The sequence below is a fragment of the Hemitrygon akajei genome, chromosome 5 (assembly GCF_048418815.1).
Source record: "Hemitrygon akajei chromosome 5, sHemAka1.3, whole genome shotgun sequence".
Classification (NCBI taxonomy): domain Eukaryota; kingdom Metazoa; phylum Chordata; class Chondrichthyes; order Myliobatiformes; family Dasyatidae; genus Hemitrygon; species Hemitrygon akajei.
Window position 1 is genome coordinate 116,771,651 of NC_133128.1, and position 15,098 is coordinate 116,786,748.

Consider the following 15,098-nt stretch of genomic DNA (forward strand, 5'->3'; position numbering starts at 1 on the left):
TTGAAGTAGGGAGGGAGGCAGAAGAAAGGCAATTATAGGCCATTTAGTCTGACTTCAGTGGTTGGGAAGATGTTAGAGTTGATTGTGAAAGAAGTAGTTTCAGGGCACTTGGAAGCACATGATAAAAGTAGGCCAAAGTCAGCATAGTTTCCTTAATCTTGCCTGACAAATCTGTTGGAATTCTTTGAGGAAATAAGAAGCAGGATAAACAAAGGAGAATTGATAGATGTTGTGTACTTGAACTTTCAGAAGACCTTAAGGTATCACACATGAGTTGGTTAGCAAGTGTTAGGGTTAGAGCCCATGTTATTATAGGAAAGGTACTAGTATGGATAGAGCATTGGCTGATTAACAGACGAAGAGTGGGAATAAGTGAAACCTTTTCTTATTGGCTATCTGTGACTAGTGGTGTTTTACAGGGTTCAGTTTTGGGACTGGTTCTTTTTATGCCATATGTCAATAATTTGCATGATGGAATTGATGGCTTTGTGGCTAAGTTTGTGAACAGTACAGAGATAGATGGTCAGATAGTATTGAAGAAACGGAGGCAGCAGAAGGATTTAGACAAATTAGGAGAATAGGCAAAAAAGTGATAGATGGTACAGTGTCAGGATGTATACGGTCATCACTTTGCTAGAAGGAATAATAGTGTAGATCATTTTCTAAATGGGGAGAAAATTCAAAAACCTAAGGTGCAAAGGGATTTGTGAGAGATCATGTAGGATTCCCTAAAGGTTAACTTGTAGATTGAGTCAGTGGTGAGAAAGGCAAAGCAATGTTAGAATTCATTTTGAGAGGACTAGAATATAAAAGCATGGGTGTAATGCTGAGGCTTTATAAGACACTTGAAGTATTCAATAGTCTGGGCCCCTTATCTAAGAAAGGATGTGCTGACATTGGAGAGGGTTCAGAGGAGGTTCACGAGAAGGATTCTTGAAATGAAAGGCTTATCATATGATGAGTGTTTAATGGTTCCGGGCCTATACTCAATGGAGTTTAGAAGGGGAGGGTGTGGAATCTCATTGAAACCTATAGTATGTTGAAAGGTTTAAATAGTGTGGATGTGGAAAGGATGTTTCCTATAATGGAAGAGCCTTGGACTAGAGGGCACAGACTCAAATAGAGGGACTTCCAATTTGAATGGAGATAAGAAATTTCTTTAGTCAGTGGGTGGTGAATCTGGAATTTGTTGCCACATGAGACTGAAGGCCAGGTCATTGGGTGTCTTTAAGGTGCAAGCTGATGAGTTGTTGATTAGTCAGGGCGTGAAAGGTTACATGGAGAAGGCAGGAGAAATGGGGTTGAAAGGGCAATGGATCAGCCATGATGAAATGTTGGAGCAGACTCAATAGGCCAAATGGTCTAATTCTGCTCCTATGTCTTATGGTCTCACTGCTTGTAGGCATGGACTTTGGGTGGATGTGATTTTTAAAAAAGCTCAGCACATTGATGATGCAGAGCAAAAATGAAACTGGCAAAAATTGGAATTGTATTGAAACAAATTGGTCCTGTTTTCAGTCTGGAAAAGCTGGTGGGAAGCTGATTTAACTCTTTAAAAACAAACCATGGGACTACAAAACACTTTTTTAACGAAGATTGTAAAATTTCTCATATCCTATAGTGCGGAATGTAGATAGGTCAATCAGGATAAACAAGTAGATTTGGTTTTAAGTGATGGTGAATTTTTAGTGCCCGTTAGATGTTGAGTGAACATTTACTCCATACTACTATGTTTAAGTAATATAATAACTTGTCATGCTTCAGTTTTCTAAAAATCTGGCTTTCTAAATATGGGGGAAAATAGCATTTCCAAATAGATCTAAGGACAATATGAAATACTTAAGGAAAATTAAAGGAGACAACAGACCTAACCAGATCTCCTCCACCACCACCCTTCTATGTCTGGCCCCAGCTATGCCTACCTTTTCATCACCTATGTGGAATAGTGTATGTTCCAAACTTACATAGGGAATGCTCCCCAGCTCTTCCTGCACTACATCAACAACTGCTGCTTCCTGTACCCATGCTGAGCTTATAAATTTCGTTAACTTTGACTCTATCTTCCACCCTGCCCTCAAATTTATTTTGTCCCTCTCGGGCACTTCTCTCTCCTTTCTCGATTTCTCTGACTTCATCTCTGGAGACAAGCTGTCTAATTATATCCTTTATTAAAAATGCTTGACTCTACCTTTTCCCACACTGTTGCTTTTTAAAAATACTATTTCCTTTTCTCTGTTCCTCCATTTCTGACACATCTTAGGATGAGGCTTCCCATTCCAGAACATCTGAGATGTCTTCCTTCAAAGAACAGTTTTTCTTCCTCTGCCATCTTCTAGCTCCCATAACAGGCAGAGTATCCCTTGTCCTTGTCTACCACCCCACGATCCAGCACATTATTCTCTGTGGCTTCTGCTACCTCCAAATGGATAAACACGTCTTTCCTTCATCCCAAGTATAAAACACAACAACCACAAACCAATGAAAGTTTCTTTTAAGTGCCTTTAACACTATTTCTGTTTGTGTGTAGCCCACACTTGTCCAAAAGAGGTGGTCTTAGATCAAATTTCTAGCATTGAACCATCTGAAATAATTTACAGATCTTATCTCTATAATTAAAATAATTATTTTGCAAAGACAGAAAATTAACACCTTAGCTGTTTTTGTCTTTGTTCTCTTTTAAGTGAAATGATACTATAAAATTGAACTTACAGAAAACTGATGAAACCAATGTTGCGGTGGATAAACTTCAACGTAAGGTTAAGTTTATGGAAATACAGTTATCTCAATTAGAAGACATACGTGATCAGGTGAGTACAAAAAAGAAAGTGGCTTCTGAATATTTTAAGGACATGTGCTAAATCATATACATAGAACAGAACAGTCATCCCACAATGTTGTACCGTTCTTAAATGCCCTCCCACATTTTTCTCCACTTTTTTCACCCATGTCCCTATGTACGAGCCTCTTAAATGTCAATAACGTATCATTCTCTACCACCACCCTTGGCAATATGTTCTATGCACACACTCTGTGTATTTTAAAAAAAGTTACCTCTGACATTCCCCTTGTACTTTACTCCAATCACCTTAAAATCATGCCCCTTCGTATTAGCCATTTCTGGGGGTGGGGGAAGGTGCTGGCTGTCCATTCTAAAAGAAAAAAAATGCCTCTTATCATCTTATACACCCCTATTAAGTCACCTCTCATCCTCCTTTCCTCCAAAGAAAAGTCCTAGCTTGCTCAACCTTTCTTCATAAGATATGCTTTCTGATCCAGGCAGCATCCTGGTAAACCTCCTTTGCACCCACTCTAAAGCTTCCACATCCTTTCTGTAATGAGGCTACTGAACACAGTACTCTAAAACTGGTTAGACCAAACTTAATAGAGCTGCAACATTACCTTGTAGCTCTGGAGCTCGGTCCTCCAACTATTGAAGGCCAACACACTAGAGGCCTTCTTAACCACCCTATTAAATTGTGTGGCATTTTGGTATACTGTATATGAACGTGGATCCCAAGAATCTTTTGATATTCCACACTAAGCATGCTGCCATTAACCCTCTGCTCTGCCTTCAAGTTTGATCTTCTGAAATTTATAATTTCATACTTTTCCAGATTGAACTCTATCTGCACTTTTCAATACAGCTCTGTATCCTATTAGATAGATAGATAGATAGATACTTTATTCATCCCCATGGGGAAATTCAACTTTTTTCCAATGTCCCATACACTTGTTGTAGCAAAACTAATTACATACAATACTTTCCTATTATAACTTCCTCAACCTTCGCTACCCACAGCATCACCAACATTCATGTCATCTGCAAACTTACTAACCCACCTTTCCACTTCACTGTCCAAATAATTTATAAAAATCAAAGGACAGGGGCAGAACAGATAATTGACCTCCAAGCAGAATATGCTTCATCTACTACCACCTTCTGAGAGCAATCCATGCAGCCAGTTCCCTTGATCCCGTGTCTTCTGACTTTCTGAATAAGCTGCCTATGGGGAAACTTGTTGAACACCTTGTTAAAATCCATATTCACTGCTCTACCTTCATCATTTTGTTTTGTCACTTCGGCAAAAAATTCATTCACACTTGTGATGTCGACCTGCCTTCACAAAGTCATGCTGACTGTCTCTAATCAGGCTATGCTTCTCCAAGTGCTGGTAAATCCAATCTCTAAGAATCCTTTCCAATAATTTGCCTACCACTGATGTAAGCCTCACTGGTTTATAATTCCCAGAATTATCTTATTACCTTTCTGAACAATAGAATAACATTTGCCACCCTCCAATCTTCAGGTACCACTCCTGTGATCAGCGAAGACCAACACTTAAGGTGCAACAGTGGTTTCCCTTATTTCCTGTAGTAACCAGGGATATATTCCACCTGGCCCTGGGAACTAATCTAATGTTTATGAAATGATCCAGCACATCCTCTTTATGTCAACATGTTCCTGCATATTAACCTGCTCTACACTGTCTTTACACTTGACAAAGTTCCTCTCACTGGTAAATACTGAAGCATAACATAATATTCATTAAGGACTTCCCTACCTCCTCCAACTCCCAACATGTTTTCTCTTTTATCTCTGATTGTCCTCCCCTCACTCAAGTTATCCTCTTGTTCTTCACGTACCCCATGTAAGTGCTCACTGAACAACCTCCACATTTCCATTGTGCATTTCCCTGAATACATCTGTTCCCAATTTACACTCCCAAGGTTTCACCTAATCACATTATAATCTCCCCTCTCACAATTAAATACTTTTCCATGCCTTCTATTCCTATCCCTCTCCAAGGCTATTGTAAAGGTCAGAGATGAGGTCACTATCTCCCACCAAGAGATCTGTCCCCTGATAAATTTCATTGCCTAGTACCAGATTCAATATTGCCACTCCTCTAGTCAGTCTGCCCACACATTATGTTGGAACCCTTCCTGGACACACCTAGCAAATTTTACTCCATCTAAATATTTTGCACTAAGGAGGTGATGATTAATACTATGGAAATTGAAATTGGCCATGACAACAACCCTCAAACAAGAGAAAGTCTTCAGACGCTGGAAATCCAAGCAACACACACAAAATGCCTGATGAACTCGGCAGGCCAGACAACAGCTTTGGGTGGGGGGGGGGGGGGGGGGGGTTGTGGCAAGTACAGTCGACATTTTGGGCTGAGACCCTTCAGCGGGACCTGCCGAAATTTGCCTCTCGACCTGTTCCTTGATGTTTCTGTTGTTACTGACAGTTCTATAGAATAATCCCAAAAGAATAATTGCTCCCTTCCTGTTTCTGACTTCCATTTAAACTGACTGAATAGATGATCCCTTCAGGATATCCTCACTGTCTTCAGCTGTGATACCATATCTGACTAGCAATGCCACTTCTTTCTTCTCTTCCCCCCCCCCCCCACTTCTTTTGCCTCTCTCCCTGTTGCCTTTGAAGCATCTAGACCCTGGAATATCTAGCAACCGTTCCTGCACTTGTGACAGCCAAGTACATGAACCATGCGTAGTTCCATATACTGATCTATGCTCTAGATTGGGCACTCTTGTTCCTGATACTACTTGTATTAAAGTAGACCCATTTATGCCCTATCCACTTCCTATCCGGCCTCACTGTTTCTCTACCAGCTGTATCTACCTTTACAGCAACTATTCCAGCCTCTGACCTATCACTCTGATTCCCATTCCGACTGCCAACTTAGCTCCAGGAAAAATAGTTCCAGTCTATCCAGTCACCACTCATTATCCAAGTTCTCCAGTCCTAACAAAATCCTTGTAAATTTCTTCCGTATCTTCCCTTGCTTAATCACATCCTTCCTATAGTATGTCGACCAAATCCAAGTACAGAACACCCAAGAGGGGTCTTACCGATGTCCTTTATAGCTGTTACATGACATGTCCACTTTTGTACTCGAATATTTAAAAAATACTTCGAAGTGAATACAAAGAGCTGTTATTGACATAGTGTAAAATGTCCTACTGTGTTGTTAATTTTCAATGTTTGTATCCTTTTATTATGAAGAAAACAACGCCAGCTTGTGCATTTTCCATCTAGATTAACAGCCTTGACAATTGTCTTGAACTCACATTTCATAAAAATTTTTATATGGCCTCCCTGCTTTTGTTTTCTGCCTTTTGGCCATTAAGGGCAAGTATCCACCCAAAATGCTTGAGGAGACCTTGATCATTTGTATTCCTATTTCCTTGTGTTCCAGTGTTGCCTACAGCTCTTTAAAGGAAGAATAGGTCAATAAAATAGATAACGTATACAAGAGATGTGCAAACTGTGAGCATTTCAAACTCCTTGGAGTACATATCTTGCACAAACTCTTAGCAAAGGTTTCAAAGGTACATCTAATGTCAGAGAAACGTATACAATATGCTTTTTCTTTGCATCCATCCATGAAAACAGAGTGCCCCAAAGAATGAATGATAGTTAAATGTTAGAACCTCAAAGTCCCCCCCCTGCAGCTCCCCTCCCTCCTGTGCATAAGTGGCAGCAAGCAAAAATCCCCCCTTCCCCCCCCCCCCACCAAACCACCACAGGCAAAAAGAAAGCATCGGCACCTGCCACTGAGCACTCAAGAGTGAGCAAAGCAACAATAATAATAATAACTTGCAGTTATCCCAAAGACTACATTGTTCACCTGGCATTTGACGTACCACAGGCTCTCTTTCTCTTTCTATTAAGGGAGAACGAGATGTCTCCGTTTTCACAGTGAGTCATTGGTTTCCAATGTTAAAAGTCGGTTACGTTGCTTTTTTTGTAAGCTCTGTGCCCAAAGATCTCGAGTCTCTGGGCACACAGCTGTAGATTTTCCGACTCCCCCGAGGACACACGGGTCTCCTGCCATGACACCAACCTTCGATTTGCCCATCTCCAGAGCCCCGAGATCTAGACCTCCAAAGCCGAACCAGACTCTTTGGCTGAGCCCTTGGCATGCCAAACAACGGCCAGTTACAAAACCCTGAGAGCAGGTCCCATTCCCACAAGGAACTGTAGTCAGTGTGTAACTCCAGGTCAGGGTCTTCAAAAGAACCTGAAAGAGAAAAATAGAGATATTGAAGATGGAAATAGAGTTGTTTCCAAAAATGCTAGCAAAGGAGTCGCTGTGTAGCGCCATCATCATTCCACTCTGCCTCTTAAATGTCTTAACTCTTATGGTCCCAGAAAGCATTATACACAATCAGGTAAGCTCTCTGACACCTCTACTTTCTGAGGAGGCTGAAGAGAGCTGGGCTTTGTATATCCATGCTCAAGTTATTTTACAGATACACAGAGAGCATCCTAACAAGCTGCAGCACTGCTTGGTATGAGAACTGCACTGCAGAAGGCAGGAAGGCTCTACAATGGGTACCTATTTAAGAGGCTCTCAAGACCCTATTGTATCCGCTTCCACTATCGCTGCCAGCAGTGCATTCCATGCACCCACTCGCTGTGTGGAAAAACCTACCCCTGACATCCCCTCAGTACATACTTCCAAGCATCTTAAAATGATGCCCCTTCATGTTGGCCATTTCAACCCTGGGAAAAAGCCTCAGGCTATCCACACGATCAGTGCTCCTCATCATCTTATACACCCTTATCAGGTCACCTCTCATCCTCCGTCGCTCCAAGGAGAAAAGGCCAACTACACTCAACCTAGTCTCACAAGGCACGCCTTCCAATCCAGGCAACATCCTTGTCAATCTCCTCTGCACTCTCTCTATAGTATCCACATCCTTCCTGTAGTGAGGTGACCAGAACTGAACACAGTACTCCAAGTGGGGTCTGACCAAGGTCTTGTATAGCTGTAACATTTTATTGTTTGACAACATTGAATCACAGTGGATTTAATTTGGGGTTTTTTTTTACACTGATCAACAGAAAAAGACTTATTTGTGTCAAAGTGAAAACGGATCTCTACAAAGTAATATAAATTAATTACAAATATAAAACACAAAATAATTGATTGCATAAGTATTCATTCTCTTTCCTTCTCTCCCCCCCCCCTTAATATGACACATCAAATCATAATTAGTGTAGCCAATTGGTTTTAGAAGTCACATAATCATAAATGGATATCACCATGTGCAGTCAGGGTGTTTCAATTAATTGTAGTAAACATACACCTGTACTGTACTTGGAGGTCAAACTGCAGGTGAGTCAGTATCCTGGCAAAAACTACACCATAAAGACAAAGGAACATCCCAAGAAACTCCATGGAAAGGTTATTGAAAAGCACAAGTCATGAGATGGATACAAGAACATGTCCAGGTCACTGAGTATCCCTTGGAGTACAGTTAAAGCATTCATCAAGAAATGGAAAGAATATGGCTTAGCTGTAAATCTGCCCAGAGCAGGCTGTCCTCAAAAATTGAGTGGCTTGGTAAGAAGGGAATTAGTGAGGGAGGCCACCAAGAGGCCTATGACAACTCAGGAGGAGTTACAAGCTTCAGTGGCTCAGATGGGAGATACTGCGCATACAGCAACTTGCTCAGGAGCTTCACCAGTTGCAGCTTTATGAGAGAGTGGCAAAGGGAAAGCCACTGTTGGGTGGGGATTCACGTGACATCTCAGCTAGAGTTTGCCAGAAGGCATGTGGGAGACTAAAGTTAGCTAGAAGGTTCTATGAAGCCAAAACTGAGCTTTTTGGCCATCAGATTAAACGCTACGTTTGGTGTAAGCTGAACGCCGCACGTCATTGTAAACACACCACTACTGTGAAGCACGGTAGTGGCTGCATCATGCTGTGGGGTTGCGTCACTGCAGCAGGCCCTTGAAGGCTTGTGAAGGTAAAAGATAAAATGAATGCAACAAATTACAGGGCAATCCTGGAGGAAAACCTGATGTAGTCTGCAAGAGAACTGCGATTTGGTAGAAGGTTTGTTTTCCAGCAAGACTGACTCCAAGCATAAAGCCAAAGCTACACAGGAATGGCTTAAAAACATCAATTAAATGTCCTGGAACATCAAATAAATGTCCTGGAGTGGCCAAGTCAGAGTCCAGAATTCAATCTAATTGAGAATTTGTGGCTGGACTTGAAAAAGGACTGTTCACTCACGATCCCCACGCAATCTGACAGAGCATGAGCAGTTTTGTAAAAGAATGGGGAAATATTGCAGTGTCCAGATGCGTAAAGCTGATAAACAGACTTGAGGCTGTTTATTTTTGTGTTTTATTTTGTGTTTTATATTTGTAATTAGATCATTTGTAGAGATGTTTTCACTTTGACACAAAAGTGCCTTTTTCTGTTGATCAGTATCAAAAAAGAAATTAAATCCACTGATTCAATATTGTAAATCACTAATTCACAAAAACCTTGAAGAGGTGATGCATACATATTATAGGCACTGATATGCAGAAAGGTGCTGGAAAAGGGCCAGTGACCACATGAAGGATCCCACATTTAAATACTCTTGAATCTTTCCTGCACATGCAGTGAAAGGATATTTGAGCAGGGAGGATAAGTTAGAACTCTATACAACACCAGGTAGCTTGAGTGCTGTTTTGGTGACCCACGAGCAGGAAAGAAGGTATACAGCATGTTGCCTTGCTACCGTACAAGAGAAGATTGTTAAACTAGAGTTGTTTTCTTTGGAACTGGAGACTGAGGAGAGATTTAATTAAGATGAGAGGTGTATATAAAGTAAATAGGAAGGACCTATTACTGTTAGAAGACCTATTTCTGCATTTTATGATTCAGTAACCATCAGTACAGGTATAAAATCACTGTAAATAGGATTAGAGGAGAAACAAGGAAAGCTTTTGCCTCTAGAGGGTTGTAGGAGTTTGGAATTTATTGTCTGAAAGGAAGGTAGGTAGATGAACAATTAAAACGACAAAACGCTATTGGGGGACAGTGGAATGGACCAATATGGACATAGAGAAGCAGCATCCATCATCAAAGATCCTCAGTACCCAGGCCATGCTCTTTTCTCACTGCTGCCATCAGGTAAAAGTTACAGGTGTCTCAGGTCTTGCATCACCAGATTCAAGGACAGTTACTTACCCTCAACTATCAGATTCTTGAACAAAAGGGATTAGCTGCATTAATTTAAGGACTCATTTGACCCTGTTATATTGTTATTTCATGTTCATTATTACTATTTATATCTGCATTTGCAGTTTGTTTACAGTTAACAGTTCTTGAAGTTTGCAGTTTAGTTACTGTTCTATAGATGTGCTGAGTGTGCCACAGAAAAAGAATCACAGAAAAAGAATCAGGTTGTATCTGGTGACATGTATGTACTCTGAAAATAAAATTTACTTTGAACTTTGAATTGCTAGAAAACAGGATCAATATAGATAAATATGTGATACTGGCACAGATAAAGTGGGTGAAAGAGCCTGCTTCACTGCTGTGTGACTGCATAATTCTGTGACCATGAGTATAAATTCAAAGTCATTAAATTGAAAGCACAATTAGTTTTCAAGAGGTGATAAATGGGATGGGTTTCTAGTTTAGATAGTTGTCAGATATTTTGAAAATTTAAAATGAAATTAGGCTAAGTAAATTAAAGTTGGATTCCACCTCCCGCTCACGGACATGTAAAATATAGCCGCCTTCTGTCCGCCTTTAATCTCTCCCTTTTATGACTTAAACCTTGAAATTTCAACTTTATTCAGTGGGATCTGTAGAGCAACAGTTATAATTATGGCTACTTTAAGGCGAAATCCGGACCCAGCTAACAGAAAGTCTAAAAATGCTGACGAGTTCTCGGAAGAACCCTTTTGGGTGAAATCTCAAATTAGCAGTATCGGCACTGAATTAACTCAACTAAAAGAGAAATTTGAAGAAAAAATTGACTCTCTGAGCCTTGATCTTAAAGAAGTTAGTCGAAATGTGGCTGACCTTCTCGTTTGGAAAAGGCTCAACAACGAATCGTGGATCTGGAAGCTCGGTCGTGTCAGAATAATATTGGAATTGTTGGATTAAAAGAGAAATCAGAATCTGCCGACACACTGGATTATTTTGCTAAAATGTTTCGGTCTTTATTTCTGGAGGTTTGTTCGCAACTCCCGGAGATTGAAGCGGCTCACAGAACCGGTGCTTTAAAACTTTTGGATGAAGGTAAAAACAGGCATATTGTTGTGCATTTTCTCCGTTTTAGAGACAAAGATCACATTATTAAGCTTGCAAGAAAACAAAGGTTATTTCACTTTCAAGGTTCGGATATTTGCTTTTTTGAAGATTTTCCACACAAAATTGTTAAGAAGTGTACTGCATTTGCTCCGGTTATGAGATTAGCATATGGGGAAAAAAAGCTCTTTACATCGTTACAATACCCAGCCAAATTAGGGCTTTTTGATGATCCAGCCGAAGCATTATGTTTTATTAACTCTTTTTCTGACGAGTCCAATGACGAGTATGAAGCCTGAAGTTTGAATGATATACAACAGTTTGATTGTCACGTGGCGTAAAGTGATGAAATTGGAAGATTTGATGGTTATAGTAAGTCTTTACCTTAAAATGTATTTTTATCTCTGAAAAAGACTGGTTTGGATGGTTTTAACCTCAGAAGACATAGCGGGAGAACTGTTGAAAGACTGTAGATAATTCTGAACCATCTAGAATTTTTTTTTCTGCAGCATTTAAATTAACTAATTTTTTTTGCTCCCTATGCTTTTGTAAAGATTTTAAAAAAGTAATTACTTGGATTTTTTTACGTTTTAAAGATAGATTGGATAATTTAAAGATGCCGATTGTTTTTCTTTTGTGCAAATATTTCAAGAATTGTTTTGGATGTGTTTTTCTTCCCTTATCTAATATTATGAAGGTTAATTCCTTTTTATTTGATTATGTTCTAATTGAAGTATGGAGGCATATGCATCCGAGTGACAGAGAATACTCTTTTTACTCGCATGTTCATAATGCATATTCGAGAATGGACTATTTTATAGTTGACCCTCGACTTTTATTTAATGTTCAGAAATGTGAGTATGATGTAAATTGTTATCTCTGATCATGCTCCTTTAAATTTAATATTTGAACTGAAAGATGTTGCTTCTACTAGACCATTTTGGTGTTTTCTAGAACACTTGTTACAAAGTTCAGAATTTGTTGAGTTTATTGAAACTCAGATAAAAGTTTTTTCTCTTTAATAATACAAGAAATGTCTCAAAGTTAGTAATTTGGGATACATTAAAAGCCTATTTACATGGTCAGATTACTTCGTAGCTAAACTGAAAAAACAAACAAGAATAGAATTAGATAACATTAATGCAATCTCTCAATGTTCTTTCATTTAAAAGAAAAGTAGAATTACAATCACAATATAATTTATTATTAACATATCCTATTGAAGGATATTTGCTTAAATTGAAAAGTCAATTTTATATTTTCGGGGATAAAAATAATAAGCTCTTAGCCTCTCAATTAAGAGCAGCTAGAGCTAAAAGGCATATTTTAAAGATTTGTAAAAATAATGGAGATATAGCAAGTAACCATGAAGACATTAATTATATTTTTCAAGATTTTTATTCTGATCTTTATAGATCTCAATTTCCTGCAGATTCCTCCAAAATGAAGGCTTTTTTTTACATAAGATTAAATTTCCTCAAATTTCTGCTGAAGATCAACAAATGCTTGATGCTCTAATTATTGAGCATGAAATTCAGAAAGCTATTTTATTAATGCAATCAGATAAAGCTCCTGGACTTGATGGTTATTTGGTAGGATTTTACAAAAATTTTGAAAGATTACTTTCTCCCTATCTTTTAGAAATATTTCATGAATCCTTTGAGAAGGGTAGTTTACCTTCTTCCTTTTATGAAGCATCTATTTCCTTAATCCTTAAAGATAAAGATCCTACTGAATGTTCATCATATAGACTAGTGGTTGCCAACCCGTCGATCGCAATTGACTAGTCGATCTTTGAGACTTTCCCAGTTGATTCCGGGAAATTTTTAAAAAAAAAATACACAAATACTGTTGAGAGATTGTTTCCAGGTTGCGGGGTTTTAGTTCTGTTCTTTCTGTCCAGTGCGCATGCATATAGCTCTCCCGCACTACACAGTGTAATTCACTGGTCCCCAACCACCGGGCCGCAAGGAAACGCTATGAGTTAGCTGCACTTTTTCTCATTCCCTGTCAGCCCACTGTTGAACTTGAACCCACGCGAAGTCATCAGGTGACTAAATGCAGTGATACCCTCGCGCCAGGGATCACTGGTTGCCCTTGGGCGGCTGGCGGGAAGTGCCGTCGCTTCTGGCCTGGATCACTGCCTCTTTAGCACACAGAATGTTCGTGGGGAACCCAGTGCTAAAATATTCACAGATGACCTAATTCAGACTCAGCGTTTCATAAGTATCAGAGCAGCTACCGCTCTGCAATCTACTGAAACAAACATTTGTCGGCCGATAGATCCTACAAGGGGGGCGGGCGGGCGCTCTGTCGCACTCCCCGCTCGGTCGGCCGCACGCTCCAGACTGTGACCACCGCGGCCCCGGTACGGGGACCTCCGGCCCTGACCTTGTCCTCTCACCCCACCCACGACCAGCCACACCTGGCCAAGGTGTCTGGTGGCGGGTGGGCGGGAGGCTGTCTAATGAGGCAATGTCTCAAAACTGCTTCAGTACCCTGCGTCCAAGCACCCAGCACTTAAAGACGAATCCGCTGAGTTTTCTCAGCAGAAAAAACGTGAGCAAGCGGGACAGAAGCCAAGAGCCACGAAAACTAGAATAGACTGGACATAAGGAACCTGCTTGGAGTATCGCTGTATTCTGGTTGTGTTTAAGACCCCCCCCCCCCCCCCCCGTCAGCTGGTCCGCAAGAATATTATCAATATTAAACCGGTCTGCAGTGCAAAAAAAAGGGTGGGTACCCCCAGGTGTTTATATATTATTTCTACTTTTGGGTTGTGGGGTTTTACTTCTGGTCTTTTCTGCCCTGGTGCGCATGCGTGTAACTAATTGATGTGGGGTCGATCTTGCCTTTGACTGAGGCCGAGGTAGGGGATCTTGGGCTTAAAAAGGTTGATGACCACTAATATAGACCTATTTTACTATTAAATGTGGATGCAAAAATTCTCTCTAAGGTAATGGCTAACCGCTTGGAAAATATTTTAACTAAAATCATCTCTATGGATCAGACGGGCTTTATTAAAGGCTGTTACTCTTTCTCTAATGTTGGGAGATTGATGAATATTATATATTCACCAATATCTAAGCAACCTCAATGTGTTATCTCTCGATGCAGAAAAGGCATTTGATAGAGTTGAGTGGCCATATTTTTTTTTAAGTATTAGAAAAATTTGGTTTTGGTAATAATTTTAATAGGTGGATTCAAATGATTTATAAGAACCTTATTGCCACAGTTATTACTAATAATTTTAGGTCCTTTTTTTCCACTTTCTTGTGGCACTAGACAGGGATGTCTATTAAGCCCTTTATTATTTAATCTTGTATTGGAGCCTTTGGCTATAACACTACGTAAAGCTAAAAATATTCATGGTATCTCTTTGAATGGAACCATGCATAAGATATCTCTTTATGCGGATGATCTTTTGGTGTTTGTTTCAAACCCTGAGGTATCAGTTCCTAATCTTTTGGAAACACTTAAAAAAAAAACCCGGTAAACTCTCAGGATATAAACTTAACTTGAATAAAAGTGAATTGTTCCCATTAAATACCCCTGTTTTTATATGTAATGATATTCCTTTTAGAATTGTTAATACTTTTAAATATTTAGGTATTATAATTACTAAAAAATATAAAGATCTTTATAAAGCTAATATAGTTCATTTAATGGACTCCATGAAACAATTATTTTCCAGATGGAATCCACTTACTCTTTCTTTAATAGGCCATATCCATGCTGTGAAAATGATGATTTTACCTAGACTTATCTTTTTAACTAAAACATTTTTTGATCATATTAACACTATTATTTCTTCCTTTATTTGGAACAATAAAAGATGAAGAATTAGTAAGTATCATTTACAAAAATCTAAAAAAGATGGTGGACTTGCACTTCCTAATTTAAGACTATTACTGGGCTGTTGGCGCGTGGCCTAGTGGGCAAGGCATCAGACTAGTAACCTGAAGGTCACTGGTTCGAGCCTCAGCTGAGGCAGCGTGTTTGTGCCCTTGAGCAAGGCTCTTA

General features: G+C 39.6%; 1 protein-coding gene across 2 annotated transcripts in view; it reads left to right on the forward strand.

The window, feature by feature from the left end:
* The window catches only part of LOC140727344 (glial fibrillary acidic protein-like), a 68,277-nt gene that overhangs the window by 31,979 nt on the left and 21,200 nt on the right, over positions 1 to 15,098 (forward strand). For both annotated transcript variants that reach the window (XM_073044616.1, XM_073044617.1), the window contains exon 3: positions 2,712 to 2,807. In XM_073044616.1, the coding sequence (XP_072900717.1) occupies positions 2,712 to 2,807 (96 nt within the window). The remainder of the gene's footprint in view (positions 1 to 2,711; positions 2,808 to 15,098) is intronic.